We start from the raw sequence: 14,808 nt of genomic DNA on the forward strand, positions 1-14,808 counted from the left end.
CATCTTTTTAAGCGTGGCGGGGTAGATACAATATAATAGAACCAGTGAATTATTCTTGCGGTTCCAATCGGAATTTTTATAGAGGATTCTCAGACAATTGTTATGGAGATCACCCCCTCCTCCCATTCCTAATTTCCGACATGATTATAGTGTAAAAAACTCAATTAATCAATGACAGAATTAGTTCTTTCTCTACTCTTCATGAATTAATTTTCTAATTAAATTTTTTTTTCAATCCTAAGACTAAGGAACACATTTATTTCATCTTATGAAGAGTGCTTACTTATGAAGTTAATCGTCTTTTCATACAATCCTTTTTCTATCCTAAGAACTAGCTGTAATTGCCCCTTACTAGGACAAGGTACACTCGACTAAGAAACAATACCCAAAGGTATAATTTTAAGCATTTAATATCTCAGGAAACGGGATAGTCAAAGTACAGACATGATTTCCCAAAAGAGCTAGTATTTTCATACACGCATCCTTAGCAAAAGTTTTCTCGACATAATACCCTTTTACAAGGAAATAAAAAAAGGAAACACTATACTTTTGTAGATTTAATCAGAGTATATTCCGGAGGAAGTTGACACTTTTAAGTGAAATAAAAGTTTGGCTAACGAAAGCTATAATAAATTATGTAAAAGATAGTTAGAGCGAAACAAGACTCGCTTCTTTAATGGAAATTTATAGTTCTATCCCTAGCTATATTAATAATAAGCAATTTTATACGCAAAAGGAGAGGCGAAGAAAATAAATCTACTAAATACAGAGAAAAAACAATGTGGCTTTTAGTCTTTGTCATTATCGTGCAATTTAACCAGTAGTTGTGCATAATCTAAATATGTACTGCTACCCTTGGACGATTCTATTTGAGAGACCTTGAACCAATCCAGCCACAGTCAAGAGAGAAATTTAGCGAAACTACATACAAAACAAAAATCGATCCAATCAAAACTGAGGATACGACCTTCGTTTAAAATAACCCTTCTAAAAGGCTTTAGTGTTTGGTTTTCTTTATCAAAGGACGACAATTTTCATCCTTTCTACCCACACTTCAACAATGTCAGATTTTTTATTTCATTGGATTTTCCTAGTTATTTTTTCAGAAAAAAACTTTCCAAAATTTTAAACAAAAGCTTGATCTTGAAATAAATTATAAGAAATACCATTTACCTAGAATTTGTGCATAATCTAGATACGTACACTATCCTTGGAAGATTCTGTTTGAGCAAAACTAAATACAAAACAAAAATCGATCGAACTAAACTGATGATATGACCTTATTTTAAAATAACCCTTCTAAAAGGCTTTCGTGTTTGGTTTTCTTTATCAAAGGACGTCAATTTTCATCCTTTCTACCCACACTTCTACAATATCAGATTTTTTATTTTATTGGATTTCCCTAGTTATTTTTTAAGAGAAAAATTGTCAGAATTTTCAACAAATCCGTCTCTTAGGATCAAACAGTTCCTGGTAACAAACTGTAAGTAAAGGATCAACGCGGCTAAATAGTACCAAAACTTTAAAAACGAAATTTTGATATCAACACATACATCAAAAGAATTGGATTATTACGCTGATTCTAAATATATAACAATATTAAGTTTAGTATTACCCATTAGAGGCTACAAGCCTGAGTAAACTTGCCAGATTTTCAAAAAAAAGGGGAAAACCCCTAAAAGTCAAATAATCTTAACTAAGTCAGAAGTAAAACTAAGTCAAAACCGAAAGTTGACACGAAGACTACTAAGGAAAATCATCCGAAGAAATGATTCAAAGGACCATGATATATACTTCAAAGGATTGAAACTTTAAAAATAAGAAACTAGGAGGGAAAAGAAGACCTTATTATGACATGACATAGTCAGATAAAGCCAGTAACAAGCTACCGGAGGCTTTAAAGTATGACCAGTGTACAAATCTGGGAAGTGTATCGAGAGAAGATGGCCCTCTCACACTGGACCCTGAAAAAAAACCTCTAAACCACATTCTGTAATCCATGTAAGAGACCTAAAATAATATACTTATAAGCTGGCCTATACAAGTATTCCAATTGTTGGAATTAGGCTGGCTTCCCGAATAATAAGAGAGGACTGTGTTAGAAAGTTGTGGATGATTTCCAAACATTTAAAGCCCTTGGAGAAGATAGGGTTTTTCCCATAATCTTCCAAAAGAGTTGGAAAAATACAAACTCACTGTATTTGTATACCTAGGAGAAGCCCCACTTTAGACTATGTTCCCCAGACGTGGCTAAAAGAAGAGATGTCTTCATACCAATACCAGGGAAAGAAGATTATACAAATCCTCGGCCATACAGAATAATCACTTTAAAGTCGTTTCCTCTGAAAGTGATAAAGCAACTTCACTTACCAATGAGGTAAGTAATTCAGAGATCAGAAAATCAAACGGGATTTAAGGGAAGAAGCTCAACAAAAGCTGTAATACAACAATATAAGCCGAACTGAGCAAGCTTTTAAAAGGAAGGAATTTGTGCTGGGCATATTCCTGGATATAGAAAGCATTTGGCGGGGGAGTAGGTTCTCCATATATGTGGAATGTTACTATGAATGGTTTATTGGAAAGTCTAGAGCAGAATTCTTCAGGATATACCCAAAAATTCTTCAGGATATACTCAGGCTTGTGCCGATGACCTAGTATCCTTACTGAGAAGAAAACGTCTGAGTGCCATGTTACAGATGAAATTTAAATATGCTCATAAAACAAAAAATACGTTTAATTCCAGAAAAGAGCAAAATAATAATTTTACAAGAAAGGAAAAATGGGAAATTCCCTTGTCTCTAAAATATGTGACCACTCTATTCCTCTGAAAAGACTGGTGAAATACCTTGAGATCATATTAGACAATCAGTTCAGCTGGAAGCCACAGCGGAAACAAAAAGCTCAGAAAGTAACAGCTTCATTAATCCAGTGCCAAACGATTGTGGGGAAGAAATGAGACCTGGTTCAAAACAAAACTATATATCTAACATAAGACTTTAATCTGACCAATTCTGTCATACAGAGCAGTAGTATGGGTCAATTCTGCTCAGATTAAAAGCCACATTTCGCCCTATAGTAAAGGATCAACGGTTAGCATACTGAATGATGCCCTCAAAATACCATAGAACGGCCACGGCGTCCATTCAGCTAATACTAGGCATTCGACTCCAAAAACTTGCTATAAGGAGAAGCGGTAGTAAGTGCTGTCAGACCGTACATTATTGGTCAATAATCAGAAAGGCAGTAGATACGAAATGGGAAAATCCAATGCCAAGTTGATTTCTGCATAACTCGATGATGCTTAAACGTAAAGAAGTGCAAATGCCCTAGGATAATATTATCCCAGTAATAAAACCAAGAGGCAATTCCAGGCTGCCATAAAAGATAGGAGAGAAACGGAGTAGGAGATGAGCTCCTTTAAAGAGTAACGCAATAAATTGTTCTGCGGATGGTTCACAATTTGAAGAGAAGTCAGGAATTACCATTTTAATATACCATATTACGCCCGATGAGGATAAAGGGAAAATTAGTTTATCATCTGGGTAGCTATGCTACGGTGTTTTAAGCTGAAATGTTTGGAATAGAATGGGCAGAAAGAGTGCTGATGCAAAAGGATTATATAAGTAGAAAAATATGCACCTAATGGATAACCAAGCATGTCTTAAGGCTGTTTAGAATATAAAGAGTCTCCAAACAAGTAAGTTTTAAGTGCTTTGAAGCACTGAAACATCTAGCAAACACACTACTACTACTATTACTACTACAAACAACTCACCGCAGCACCAAGCCATCTTAAGTGAACACAGCTACGCATGCTCCTCCTCCAACCCAATCTATTCAAAGCCTCCCTCTTTACACCCTCCCACGAAAAGGTCGAAAAGAAGGTTGGCCGAAAAGGACAATCTTCGGCAATATGTCATCCTTCATCCACAGAACGTGTTCAAGCCATCTCAGCCTTTCTCTCATTATAGCCATAGAAAGCTGGATTGACACAGACGTTTCGTACAGCCTACCGTTTGAAAAACGCTCAGTCAGCCGGGTACCCAGAACAATCCGCATGCAATTTTTCTGGAAAACATCTAGCAAATCTTCATCCGCGTTTTGGAGCACCCATGCTTCAGAACCATATTTGACCACTGTCGTTACTGTAGCTTCCAATATACTAATCTTGGTTTGCAGACTTATCTTCCTATTCTTCAAAACTTTTTTCAACTGTGAAAAAACATCCTGAGCCTTGGCTATTCTACTTTTAACATCTTCACTGCTTTCACCGTTTTTACTAATAATACTGCCAAGGTAAGCGAAGCTGTCCACCTAATCAATCTTCTCGTTAACCAGCGTCACCTTTCCATTTTCACATATTCCTAGCCTTAGCCACTTAGTCTTCTTAACATTAATTGTCAAACCTATTCTAGCAACCAGAACTCATAAAACCCTTAACAGTTAATTCATTTTGCTTACACTTTCATCTAGGATGCTTAAATCGTCAGGATAATCTAAGGCCGGTAAAGCTTTTTTTCCCCATTCGATTCCATGTTCTCCCATTGCCTTTTCATGTAGCAACCAAAACGTGGACATCACTGAAAGAATATGGACCAGAACCTTTCATCCCCATTTCTCAGGATCGCTTGAAAGCTGCAGTAAAGAGATGGAGCAAAGGAAAAATGCAACAAAACCATAATAGAAAGGTTGGATACAATGAAAGTTTAATCTCACACTAACTAAAAAATACAGCCTACTACGACTAAAATTGTCAGAGATATAGCTGAAGCCATAACAGAAGCAGGAATTTTAGGAAGCACCTCGCCAGAATTACAACGGTTGATTCGCCTTTTTGCTAAAACTACAAGATGACCGTTGGAACAAGGAGGAATCTGATTGAAGATTGTCCAGCTGGAAGTAGAGACCGGATGGAGTTTTCACACCTTTTGAATGTCAAACTGGAGGATATTGTGGGGGAAGGATGGGTTCAAAGGCTGAAAAAGTATATGATAAAGGCAGGGGAATGTAATCATTTTTTGGTCTTTCCAGCCAATATTTTTTAGAGATCTAGAGACAATGGCCCTTTGAGGCCTGAACCCCCATCTTAAATGGGTCGATCCCACAATGAATAAACCATTTTAACATTAAGATATCAAATATTGCTCAAACGTCAAAGAACTTTTTTTAATTTACTTTTACGAATCCAGTATGTAATGTGTTTCAACAATAGTTTCTTCCTTTCAAATTCATTGTTTTCAAGTGTATAAAAAATCAATTCGCTAAATTTTTCTTGCATTTATAGTTATTTATTTGTTACTTAGTAAAGCACAAACAACAATCTATCCTTTCATGAGATTTAAGGGCATCATCACCATATTTATCACATTTATTTGTTTTATAAGTTTTTCAAAATAAAACATAGCGGCAGCTCATATATTCTGACTATTTAAGAAACACCTTTTCTGATTTTGTCCTTCTATCAAATCTCCCTTTTCAGAGCACCTCACAAAGAGCACTTTTGCAGAATGTCGAAAGTTTCTAACTAAACATCCTTCGTCCCACCCTTCTTCTCCCCTCTAAATACATGGTACAGTTTCAAATACGACAAGAAGTAGCTTACGTTATAGTATATGTCAGGGTTACTGCTATCATAATACAAGGCTTTTTCGTACACTTCCTGTGCTTCTTTTGTCCTAGAAAGAAAAAGAAGAAGAAATGTCAAATTAAACATGAAAAATAATGATCATTTCTTTAGTAAGGAAAGCAAAAGCAATAGGGAAAGCCCGTGAACGACAATTTGGTTCCGAAATCGTTGCCTCTCATATTTAGAAGAAAGTGTAAGTTATGTTTTTATACCATTAAGAAGAGTGAAGAAGCCAGACAAATTTGTTGAAAGCCAAAGCATTTTATCTTAAAAGCTTTTGGAACAAGTTCCAGTAAAAATTGTAGTTAGTAACGAATGAAGAAATTTTAGTGTCAATTAAGTTAAAAATATTTTAAACGAGAACACAAGTTTGAAGAGAAAAGACAACAAAATTTTATTAGGCACAAAGTAATATCTTGCAAGACTTCAATTTATTAATTAGTTGTTTTTTTAATCTTTTTTTATTATGTTTATAGACAAAAGATAAAAAAATAAGTCACATAAGAGAGAAACTCAGAGGTTGATAGCCTTTTTAATTGCCCAAATTAACATTGTAGCGACCACAGTCAAATGGCGTAATGTACATGGTTCAACTTAGGTTCCAGCGAACTATACAGGATGACAGAGAGAACATTATTGTTCCATATTTCCTATGTAGAAGACTTCTATATCTGCTATGAAAAAAAAAACTGGGTGCCATCGATGCAACTAGTGGATGAATAGCCACTTAAGAGCTCTTGCGAGCACGATAACTGTTTTTATGAAAAAGTACCAGATCCAATCCATGGATTTGTTGATGAAGATACATGTTTTCTGGCAACTTGATCATTTTCATTACTTATACCACAGTGTGCAAAAAGTGGGATAGCATAGTAGCAATGCTACTTGGCAGTTTTCATGGCCTAGTGAAATTTGTTGGCAGATTTCGTCTGAAAATACCATGTTTACATACAAAAATACTTTTTGCTCAAAGAAAAGCTGTAAAACAATTTGTATTGCTAAAGTGTCAGCAACTTTTGGAATTCTGTCGAATTCTGCTGCTGGCAGATTTGGAACTTTTCAAATACCTGCTTATACCTTAATCCACTAACATTTTAGGAATATTACACTGTATCAACTGTGCAATCATTTTATTAGGGTACACTGAAATATACAATCTAATAGACAAGCTCAATTATATACAACATATACTTATGCAAAAGGGGAAAGAATTGCCCCAAGATTGATTTAAAGGGTATTTCTAGCAATATTGATAGGTTTGTTATTTTTACCGGCGATCTTCCCCAGATTGAGCAAAGGTATAAGGCTCAAAACTCTTAATTTTCGATTCATTTAAACGGTATGCTAGATAAATTTCTCCAGCTTCACATTTCTGACACAAAGATTGTTTAAGCTAAGTCTCCTTTTGGGAAGGGAAGAGTGGACATGGATAATTCTAAATATCGTCCAAGAGGGTCATTAAGGATCTGGATCCATTCCTGGAAGTATTATTCCCCTAAATCAATCAATTTCCAAGATAAAAAAAAAACACTAGTCTAGAACTTCACCTTTGAAAATATTTGGTTAAATTCTAGAGGAGAGCTATTGTCTATTTTGTAAAGTAGTTGAGGAAGGTAATGGAATCTCTTAGCATCCACAGCCTTATTGATTCCCTTGGAAATTAGTTTGCAGCATCTACTTCTGGCCCTTCCCCCTCAAGGAGCAGGGACCTTTGGTGACTTTTCAAAGTCTTTATGTTATGGAAGTGAAACACTGAGGCAGAGGCACAGCAAAAATATTTGGAGCTTTGTACCTGTTTTCACTCCTGACAGAAATCTTTGGCTGCTATACTCTAAGTTTGTAGCAATATGTATTAAGTTTAAATTGAACCATCCAAATGCCAAAACAAGTAGCAAAGAAACTTCAAAAGGATCCCTATCCTTATATTTAAAGATCCCTATAAAGGATCCCTATATTTTAAGGCAAGAATCTTGCACACACGTATTGAGTTAAGAAATGTACTCTGTGGCAAGCATCTCTAATATGAAAAAATTGGGGACCCAGATTATATCAAAACGGCATATAACCCAGAGAGAAAACCTATTAATTGTAATTCAATACGTTAAATGTATTGAATAGATAAATTTAATAGATACTGTCGACATTTTACAGCTTGTGATAATCTATCATACAAAGAATTTCATTCTGCATAACCAAGGGGCTCAACAAGATACCCGTGGCCCTCTAACACTGCTCCTTCACATTCATACATATAGGCATGTTGTGCCTTTTTGGGTCTGTGATCAGTGGTAGAGAATTTGTGAAATGGTCCGAGGAGATTAAATGCAACCACTAAAACACTAAGTATTATACCAAAAACCAAAGAACTACTTTGGTCACAAACCGTATTTGCTTTTTCACAGCAAAGACATTTAAGAGTGTCTTGCTGAAAACGGTAATTTACTGATTACAAGTCTGACAACATCATAGCAAGGTTCTACACTAATTCCTCACATACCATTCCCCCTTCCCTGTGGACAATTACATCCCATAAAATCCCCCGCATGTAAAATTGAGAAGCCAAAGGGAAAGTAAGAGAAATAAAAAGAATGAAAAGAGAATGTTAATAATCAAAGTTAGTCTGGATTTTGCTTAAACAGATGAACTTCGTTTGGTTTTTCTCTACGGTGTACTTAGCAAATTACCAGCATTCAAATCTTTTGTATTATTGTTTGGATTCACTGTATATCACTGATTAAAAACAACGAAGCGCCATATAATTTACCCTAGCTACAAACTTTTCAACCCAGAAATTTCTACATTCGCTTTAATACGTGTCAGTTGTGAAAAATGGAATGTTGTAAAATTTCGAAGTTCATTATCTTATGGAACAGCTTGAAAAGAAGTACATTTTTGTTTGTGTCTTGTTTACAAAAACAAAAGTATAAGACCCAATATGTAACTAGGGACTATAATTTTAATTAAATTATTGCGTCAAATTACACATTTAAAGTAGCTGAATTAAATAGTTACAACTAAATTATTTAATAGTTTGGGTGTGTTTTGTAGTCTTTTGAGTGTGCACCCCAACTCCGAAATCCGTAGAAAATGGAGTCACCTAACTGAGGACATGATTTAAGAATTCATATGAAGAAAAAAGAACAGAGTAAATCTTACGCAATTCTGCCACACAATCTAATTGCCAAATCGCCCTATCAAAACATCAAAATTTCATTTTACTTGGCAATCCCATTGCCAATAACTTAAGACGATTCTCATATGGATTGTGAAATCTTCATTCCGAGTGATTTTACAAGTTTTGGATTATCGATTTGTAAAAACAAAAATTAAATTAAAAAAAGTCAACACAGAACCGCTGAATAAGTGAAGGAGACATGAACTAAGTCAAAATAGAGGACTGACTCACTGGGCCTCATAGAGGTTACCATTCTGTTGCTTGTTTGACCAAAATCACACAATTTAAATTCGTGCGATTTGAGAATCGAAAGAGATCGATCGCCCCATGAACAACCTCTTCACCCCACCACCAAATTATTAGGCGTGTCGCAGCTCGGTAGGCGTGTCGCAGCTTGTTTGAATCGGAATCACGCAAGGGTTTCCCATCTGTATTATTAGAGGATATAGTGAGTCAAAGGCCACCCCAACTCTGCACCCCAATCATCAAAATATTACGAGACATGTAGAGCTTGTTTGAACCGGATTGAAACAGTGATTTTCAACTTGCATGATTTGGGCTGTTAAGCGGTCCCATGAATCCTCCAAAACCCTTCCCCCAAATTAATAATAGACCAAAACCTAAAAGTGCTTAAGGTGTGCAACAGGTCTATTGCCAACAAATTTTCTTAACATAACAAATAACAAAAATCAGAGACTGAAAACAGGACAGTTTTCAGATGTGTCCAAACCTACAATCATCTACTTACAGATCAATTCTGCTTGTTATTTCGATGTGGTTCGTTATTTTATTTAGAGTCCTTAAGGATGAAGGAGATGAAAATGATCGCATGTGCCTTCTAAACTTAAATAGTTCTCAAATTCCTAAGGAAATTAGAGTTACCCACTTGCTACTTCCTCAAACTGATATTAGAAAGTTGACTCAGGCCAAGAAAATTGACTTCTGAAATAAGATAATTTCATTTTGTTTTTATTTTACAAGAGGTAAGTTACTTTGTGCGAAAATCTGCTCCCGAGATTGACCATTTTCAAAGTTTCAAAGGTCTAACAACTAAATTATGGTGATACACGTTGGAAAATTAAAATCCAACGATGAATTAGGGAAAAAAAGTCCTGATTCCCTTTGAAAACAATCTTGACGCTTTAAGTGGGCTTTGGCCTCTCCATCATCTCTTCTCGACCTTTTAGCATAAAAATTGACATTTTGGGCCTTGCGCGAACCAGAATAGCACAAGCACTTTCAAAGTGTACTACTGGAGGCAAAAAGTTGGCCTGTGTCCCCACCAACATCCCCCTGTCAGCTTTTTTGCAGAAAATAGACATATAGGGCATCGTTTAAACTCAAATTGCGTAAGAATTTTCAATTTGCATGATTAGAGAATCAAAGCTACCCCCCCACCTGTTTCACTTTCAAATTTTAGCGGAAAGGTACGAACATGGTGAATCGTGTCTAAGCAGGAATCATACAAGGACTTTAGATTTGTATCTCTGAAGAACCAAAAAGGACATATATCGTCCGAAACCCCACCTCACCCCAGGACCAACTTTTTAGTAAAAATTTAGGCTTGTGGATTGTTTGGACCGGAACACAACAAGGATTTGTGAGCAGAATAGGACTCACGGCCCTCTATCACCCACCTTGCCTCCAACAATTCTTTTCTTGTAGAAACACAGGCATGTTGCTCCTTATTTGAAACTGAGTCATGTAAGAATTTTCTACGTAAACAGTTAGAGGCATTAAGTGGGACCGTTTTTTCGTAAGATCTCCTGCCCCTCCCCCAGCCAATTTGTGCGCAGAAAAGTAAGCATATTGCGGCTTCTTAACCATTAATTCCGAATCCAAAAAAAGGAGCGCTTCTCTGCGGGTCAGAAAGTGCTGACAGATACAAAAACGAGCCGTTTCTGACAGGGAAGCTCTATTTTCTTTAGCAACGGGAGAACTATTAAAACTTTGGAGGCATACATATGTACTATCACTCCTCTACCTCACCCCTAATCGTAGAAATTAAGCAGTAAACCCCGCCTATTACTTCATTTAGAGGTGAACAAAAGATTGTTTTATTTTATGAACCTTTAAGCTACAAACATTAAGTTATCTGAGAGGGGGAGGCTCGTTTTATTCATTCAGGAGAGGGCGTTTTCTTGTATGTTATCAAATTAATTATTAAAAAATTTGTCCTATTTCTGGCATACCACTAAAGTTTATGTTTTATTCTAAAATCGGAGAGTGAGAAGTACGTAGGTAAGAATAGTAATAGGAATAAAATTATTTTATTATATATTTAATATAAATATATAATTATATATTTAAGAAATATAAATATATATTTAATTATATTTTTTATTAATTATATTTATATTATACATATTTAATTATAATTTAATAATTATATATTTAAAATATAATTAGCTTATTAAACATCCGAAACATGTTCGTCAACTAATGTGTAAAATCATCTGATTTTGTTTAGGTACAGCACATATGCCAAACAAAATATAATTCGTTTAATAATTATTTCAAACAAGAGGTTTTGAGCTGAAGAAGAAGCAAATAAACATAATCTACAAAATTATAAAATGTTTATACAACGCGATGGAATCTCCATCATTGGGAGATGATGTCGGCGTTTGATGAGCCGTATCGCAACCTCAGAATTTCCAGTGTGTTGACAAATCAACAGTCGAGTAATCCCTAGTATATAGCAGAGTGAGTTAAAATTTGTGCACAGGATTGGATTATTGGAGATATGTGGATAAAAAAAAAAAAGAAAAAAGAAAGGAAAAGGAACACGATGCCTCCAAAGCACATTTACAGTATCACTTTATTCATGGCGACTACATATCACATTTTTCGTTTATTCTTACAGTCTTTTGAAAATTGATGGCTTGCAATTATTCTGTCGGTCGGAGAGAATACCATTTAATGCTTAGTTTATTAATTAACTTGTAATTGATACAATAATTCGACATACTTTTTTTTAAGGGAGAGGGAGGTCTAGTCTAGACCGAAAGCACAGTTTAGGTAGGGATTTTAATTCTACCAGGCGGACTCCCTTTTTTCTGTGATGTTTAACGTGCTGGATATCCTAATTAGAGTTCTGCTAAAACCCCCTGCAAGTCAGATACTAGGAGTGCCATTGTTTATGTTAACTTCGAAAGAAGACAACTTTCAAAGTGACATAACAGAAAAGAAACACTCATATCCTTTTAGCTCTAGATTTGCTTTCCCTTTACCTCGAGAGAGCTGAGGGTCCTTAGAGGGTAATTTGAATGACACTGGATTGACGGTGAAAATACCTTAAATGGAACGAGTCTCAGAAGAAATTTAGCAAAGTAATAGATATACAATTATTAGTGAACAAAATGGATCAAGGCTCTTGCAGCATTAACGTCATTTCAAATATTTCAAGGTATAAACGGATGGCTGAATTTGTTTAACCGACCAATTTCAGGTAACCGAGAGCAAATATTTCTTAGGAGCACAAGATGTCCATATTTGTTAGGGTTAGAACATCCATTTTTGGATCGACAGAAGATAACCCTTGCATATATCTTAGACACCGAATCAATTAAATAAAAACAGCAAGCAAGTTTTTCAACTAAAAGTAAGGAGCGAGATTAAAACTTAAAACGAACAGAATATATTCCGTACATGAAAGGGCTGCTCCTCCTTAACACCTCACTCTTTACTTTATAGTTTGACTCTTTGTCACAACTCTACCTTTTAAAGAAATAGAACTTTTCAGCATAACGAGCGAGGTTTGAGGAGGTGGCAACCCTTTCATATACGGGACAATTCCTGTTCATTTTAAGTTTTAATATCGCTCCTAACTTTCAGTTGAAAAAAGTTTTGTTATAGTTAATTTCTGATCGTTTTTCAGCTAATGCCAGGAAATCCATAATACACAAAATGATGAACATCCTTTTTTATGGCCGTGTGGCAAAACTAATCTATCAAGAAGTGATAAACGAAATTATTTTTCAATATATTGGTAATGCACACTAACTTTTCTTCTTGAATTTCTCAATTTCACATGTGCCTTTGAGTATTTTCCTTCCTTTTTTACAGTCAAGGAATGTAATATCCTATTATGTGACGTATTTTTCATTATATGTTGATTGTTTGATTACCTAAACTGATTTTAAACTAGATCTACGTTGCATGGGCAACGTGAGGTGTTGCGGCAACCTTTGTTCGGTTTCGCCGAGTAAAGCGTTGCGAGAGTAACAATTTGGTTCTGTTTCCTCACTTCGATTAAACGCTGAAGTTGTTAATCTGTAAAGATCTTAGGATAAATAGTAGGTACACCAGCTCGCAAAAGTTGCAAGTTCCTCATTGCAACTAGCAAGAGTTGCAAACCCCTTATCGCTGAAGATGATTGTTGCCTAACAGCCGATTGTTACTTAAAAGTCCCCTACATGTCTTACCACTGGAAGCAAATTTGAATTACGATCAAATGCACCAGAAACAAATAATAGGTACACCAACAAGCAAAAGTTGCGAACCCCTCGTTGCCGAAGATAATTATGAGCTAACAGCCAACTGTTTCTTAAAACTCCCCTATATGTCTCAAAATTGGTATCGGCCTATTTTTGGTTTGAGTGTGTACTCTAATACTGAAGTTGTCAACCCCTTTAAACTTTCAAACTTGTATATCTCATGAAGGAATTTTTCAGCCAAAAAAATGGATGACATACGCTTTGATCAGCTCATCAAGAGCTATCGACTGCTGTCTAAAAAAATATCTATCTGTCTTAGTTCAAAAGTTGACTTTTTTGCCGTAGGCCAAGTTTCTAACGTCATCACTTAGAAAGGAGCAAAGGATAAACTCTAATTTCTTTAGCAATGAGAGAACTTTTAAAGTTTAAGAAGCACATCTGACACCATTTTTTTAAAGCAATACCAAGTGCGAAAAACCGAATGAAAAATTCAGCTGAATTCACGAACAGAAATGGGTAGAAATAATAGATGGCAGCACTTTCGCCGCCCCCGCCCCCACCTTTTTGTTGCTGTAAATTTTTCTATTTATCACTCAAAGAAGATATATTAGCTGTGTGGCCGGGTAACTACCGGATATATTTAACATTTATAGATTATAGTCCATCTTCGATTTGAAACTTAGTGCCTGCCTGCTCAAACGGAGCTTTCCACTCGAAAGCAGAAACATGGTTTGATGAAACGAAAGTTTGAGTGCATAACTTCAGATAGTTCTCTCTGACATAGGCTATAAAGCTCCAAGTCACTTCACACACTATAGGCTCTGGCTCAAGGACAAGCAAAAACCATCCTTTTTGGCCGCAGGCAAGAGCTCTACGAAGCTTTCCAAAATGCAGTCATATTCATCAATCCGGCCTAAAGTCCACACTTTCTGTAAAAACCGTTAGACCTTTACTTTCTATGAATAAGCTGAAATCAGGGTGTTAGGAAAAAAAAAAAATTGTCAATTTTATGGACAAATATATGTAACCCCTATACAAAAATATAATATACAAAAAGACAATTTTATGGACAAATATATGTAACCCCTATAAAAAAATATTACTAGATTTTGTGACTGGTTGGTACTGAAAAGGTGAGAAATTCTGAAGTAATATTATAGTTGTATTCCGTTTCCGTGGTTAACTCAAGTTGTGCTAATTTCCAATTTATATTGACATTTTCTTAGTAAATGTTTGAACAAAAATCGATGCCATTCCACTGATTCAAACTGAGAATTCAGAGACCTATCTATACCAGCTAGATTAAAAAAAAATGCATAATTATTTTTCTTCTTTTATGAACAATTTTTCGAAAATGCATTCTTCTTAAATAATTAATCCCCCCTTTGAAGGAGTATTTCGACTCATATACTTAGTTTTAAGCACATACTTATACCAACCTTTATTAAAGTTCTAAAGAATTTGGCCTTTATTTTTTAATGTTTTAGAATGAGCAGAGGAGGTGACATGTTATATAATGCAGACAAATAGGGAGTGAAGTGGCCAACATTTGCTCACCAAAATCCAAA

General features: G+C 35.4%; 2 protein-coding genes across 5 annotated transcripts in view; one reads left to right on the forward strand and one right to left on the reverse strand.

Annotated features, from left to right (window-relative positions):
- Positions 1–14,808, reverse strand: part of LOC136036204 (protein O-mannosyl-transferase Tmtc3-like) — a 261,671-nt gene that overhangs the window by 18,598 nt on the left and 228,265 nt on the right. For all 4 annotated transcript variants that reach the window (XM_065718290.1, XM_065718292.1, XM_065718291.1 and 1 more), the window contains one exon: positions 5,603–5,675. In XM_065718290.1, the coding sequence (XP_065574362.1) occupies positions 5,603–5,675 (73 nt within the window). The remainder of the gene's footprint in view (positions 1–5,602; positions 5,676–14,808) is intronic.
- The window catches only part of LOC136036202 (nuclear pore complex protein Nup205-like), a 378,694-nt gene that overhangs the window by 70 nt on the left and 363,816 nt on the right, over positions 1–14,808 (forward strand). The gene's annotated exons all lie outside the window — the stretch shown is intronic.

This window comes from Artemia franciscana, chromosome 15 (assembly GCF_032884065.1).
Source record: "Artemia franciscana chromosome 15, ASM3288406v1, whole genome shotgun sequence".
Classification (NCBI taxonomy): Eukaryota; Metazoa; Arthropoda; class Branchiopoda; order Anostraca; family Artemiidae; genus Artemia; species Artemia franciscana.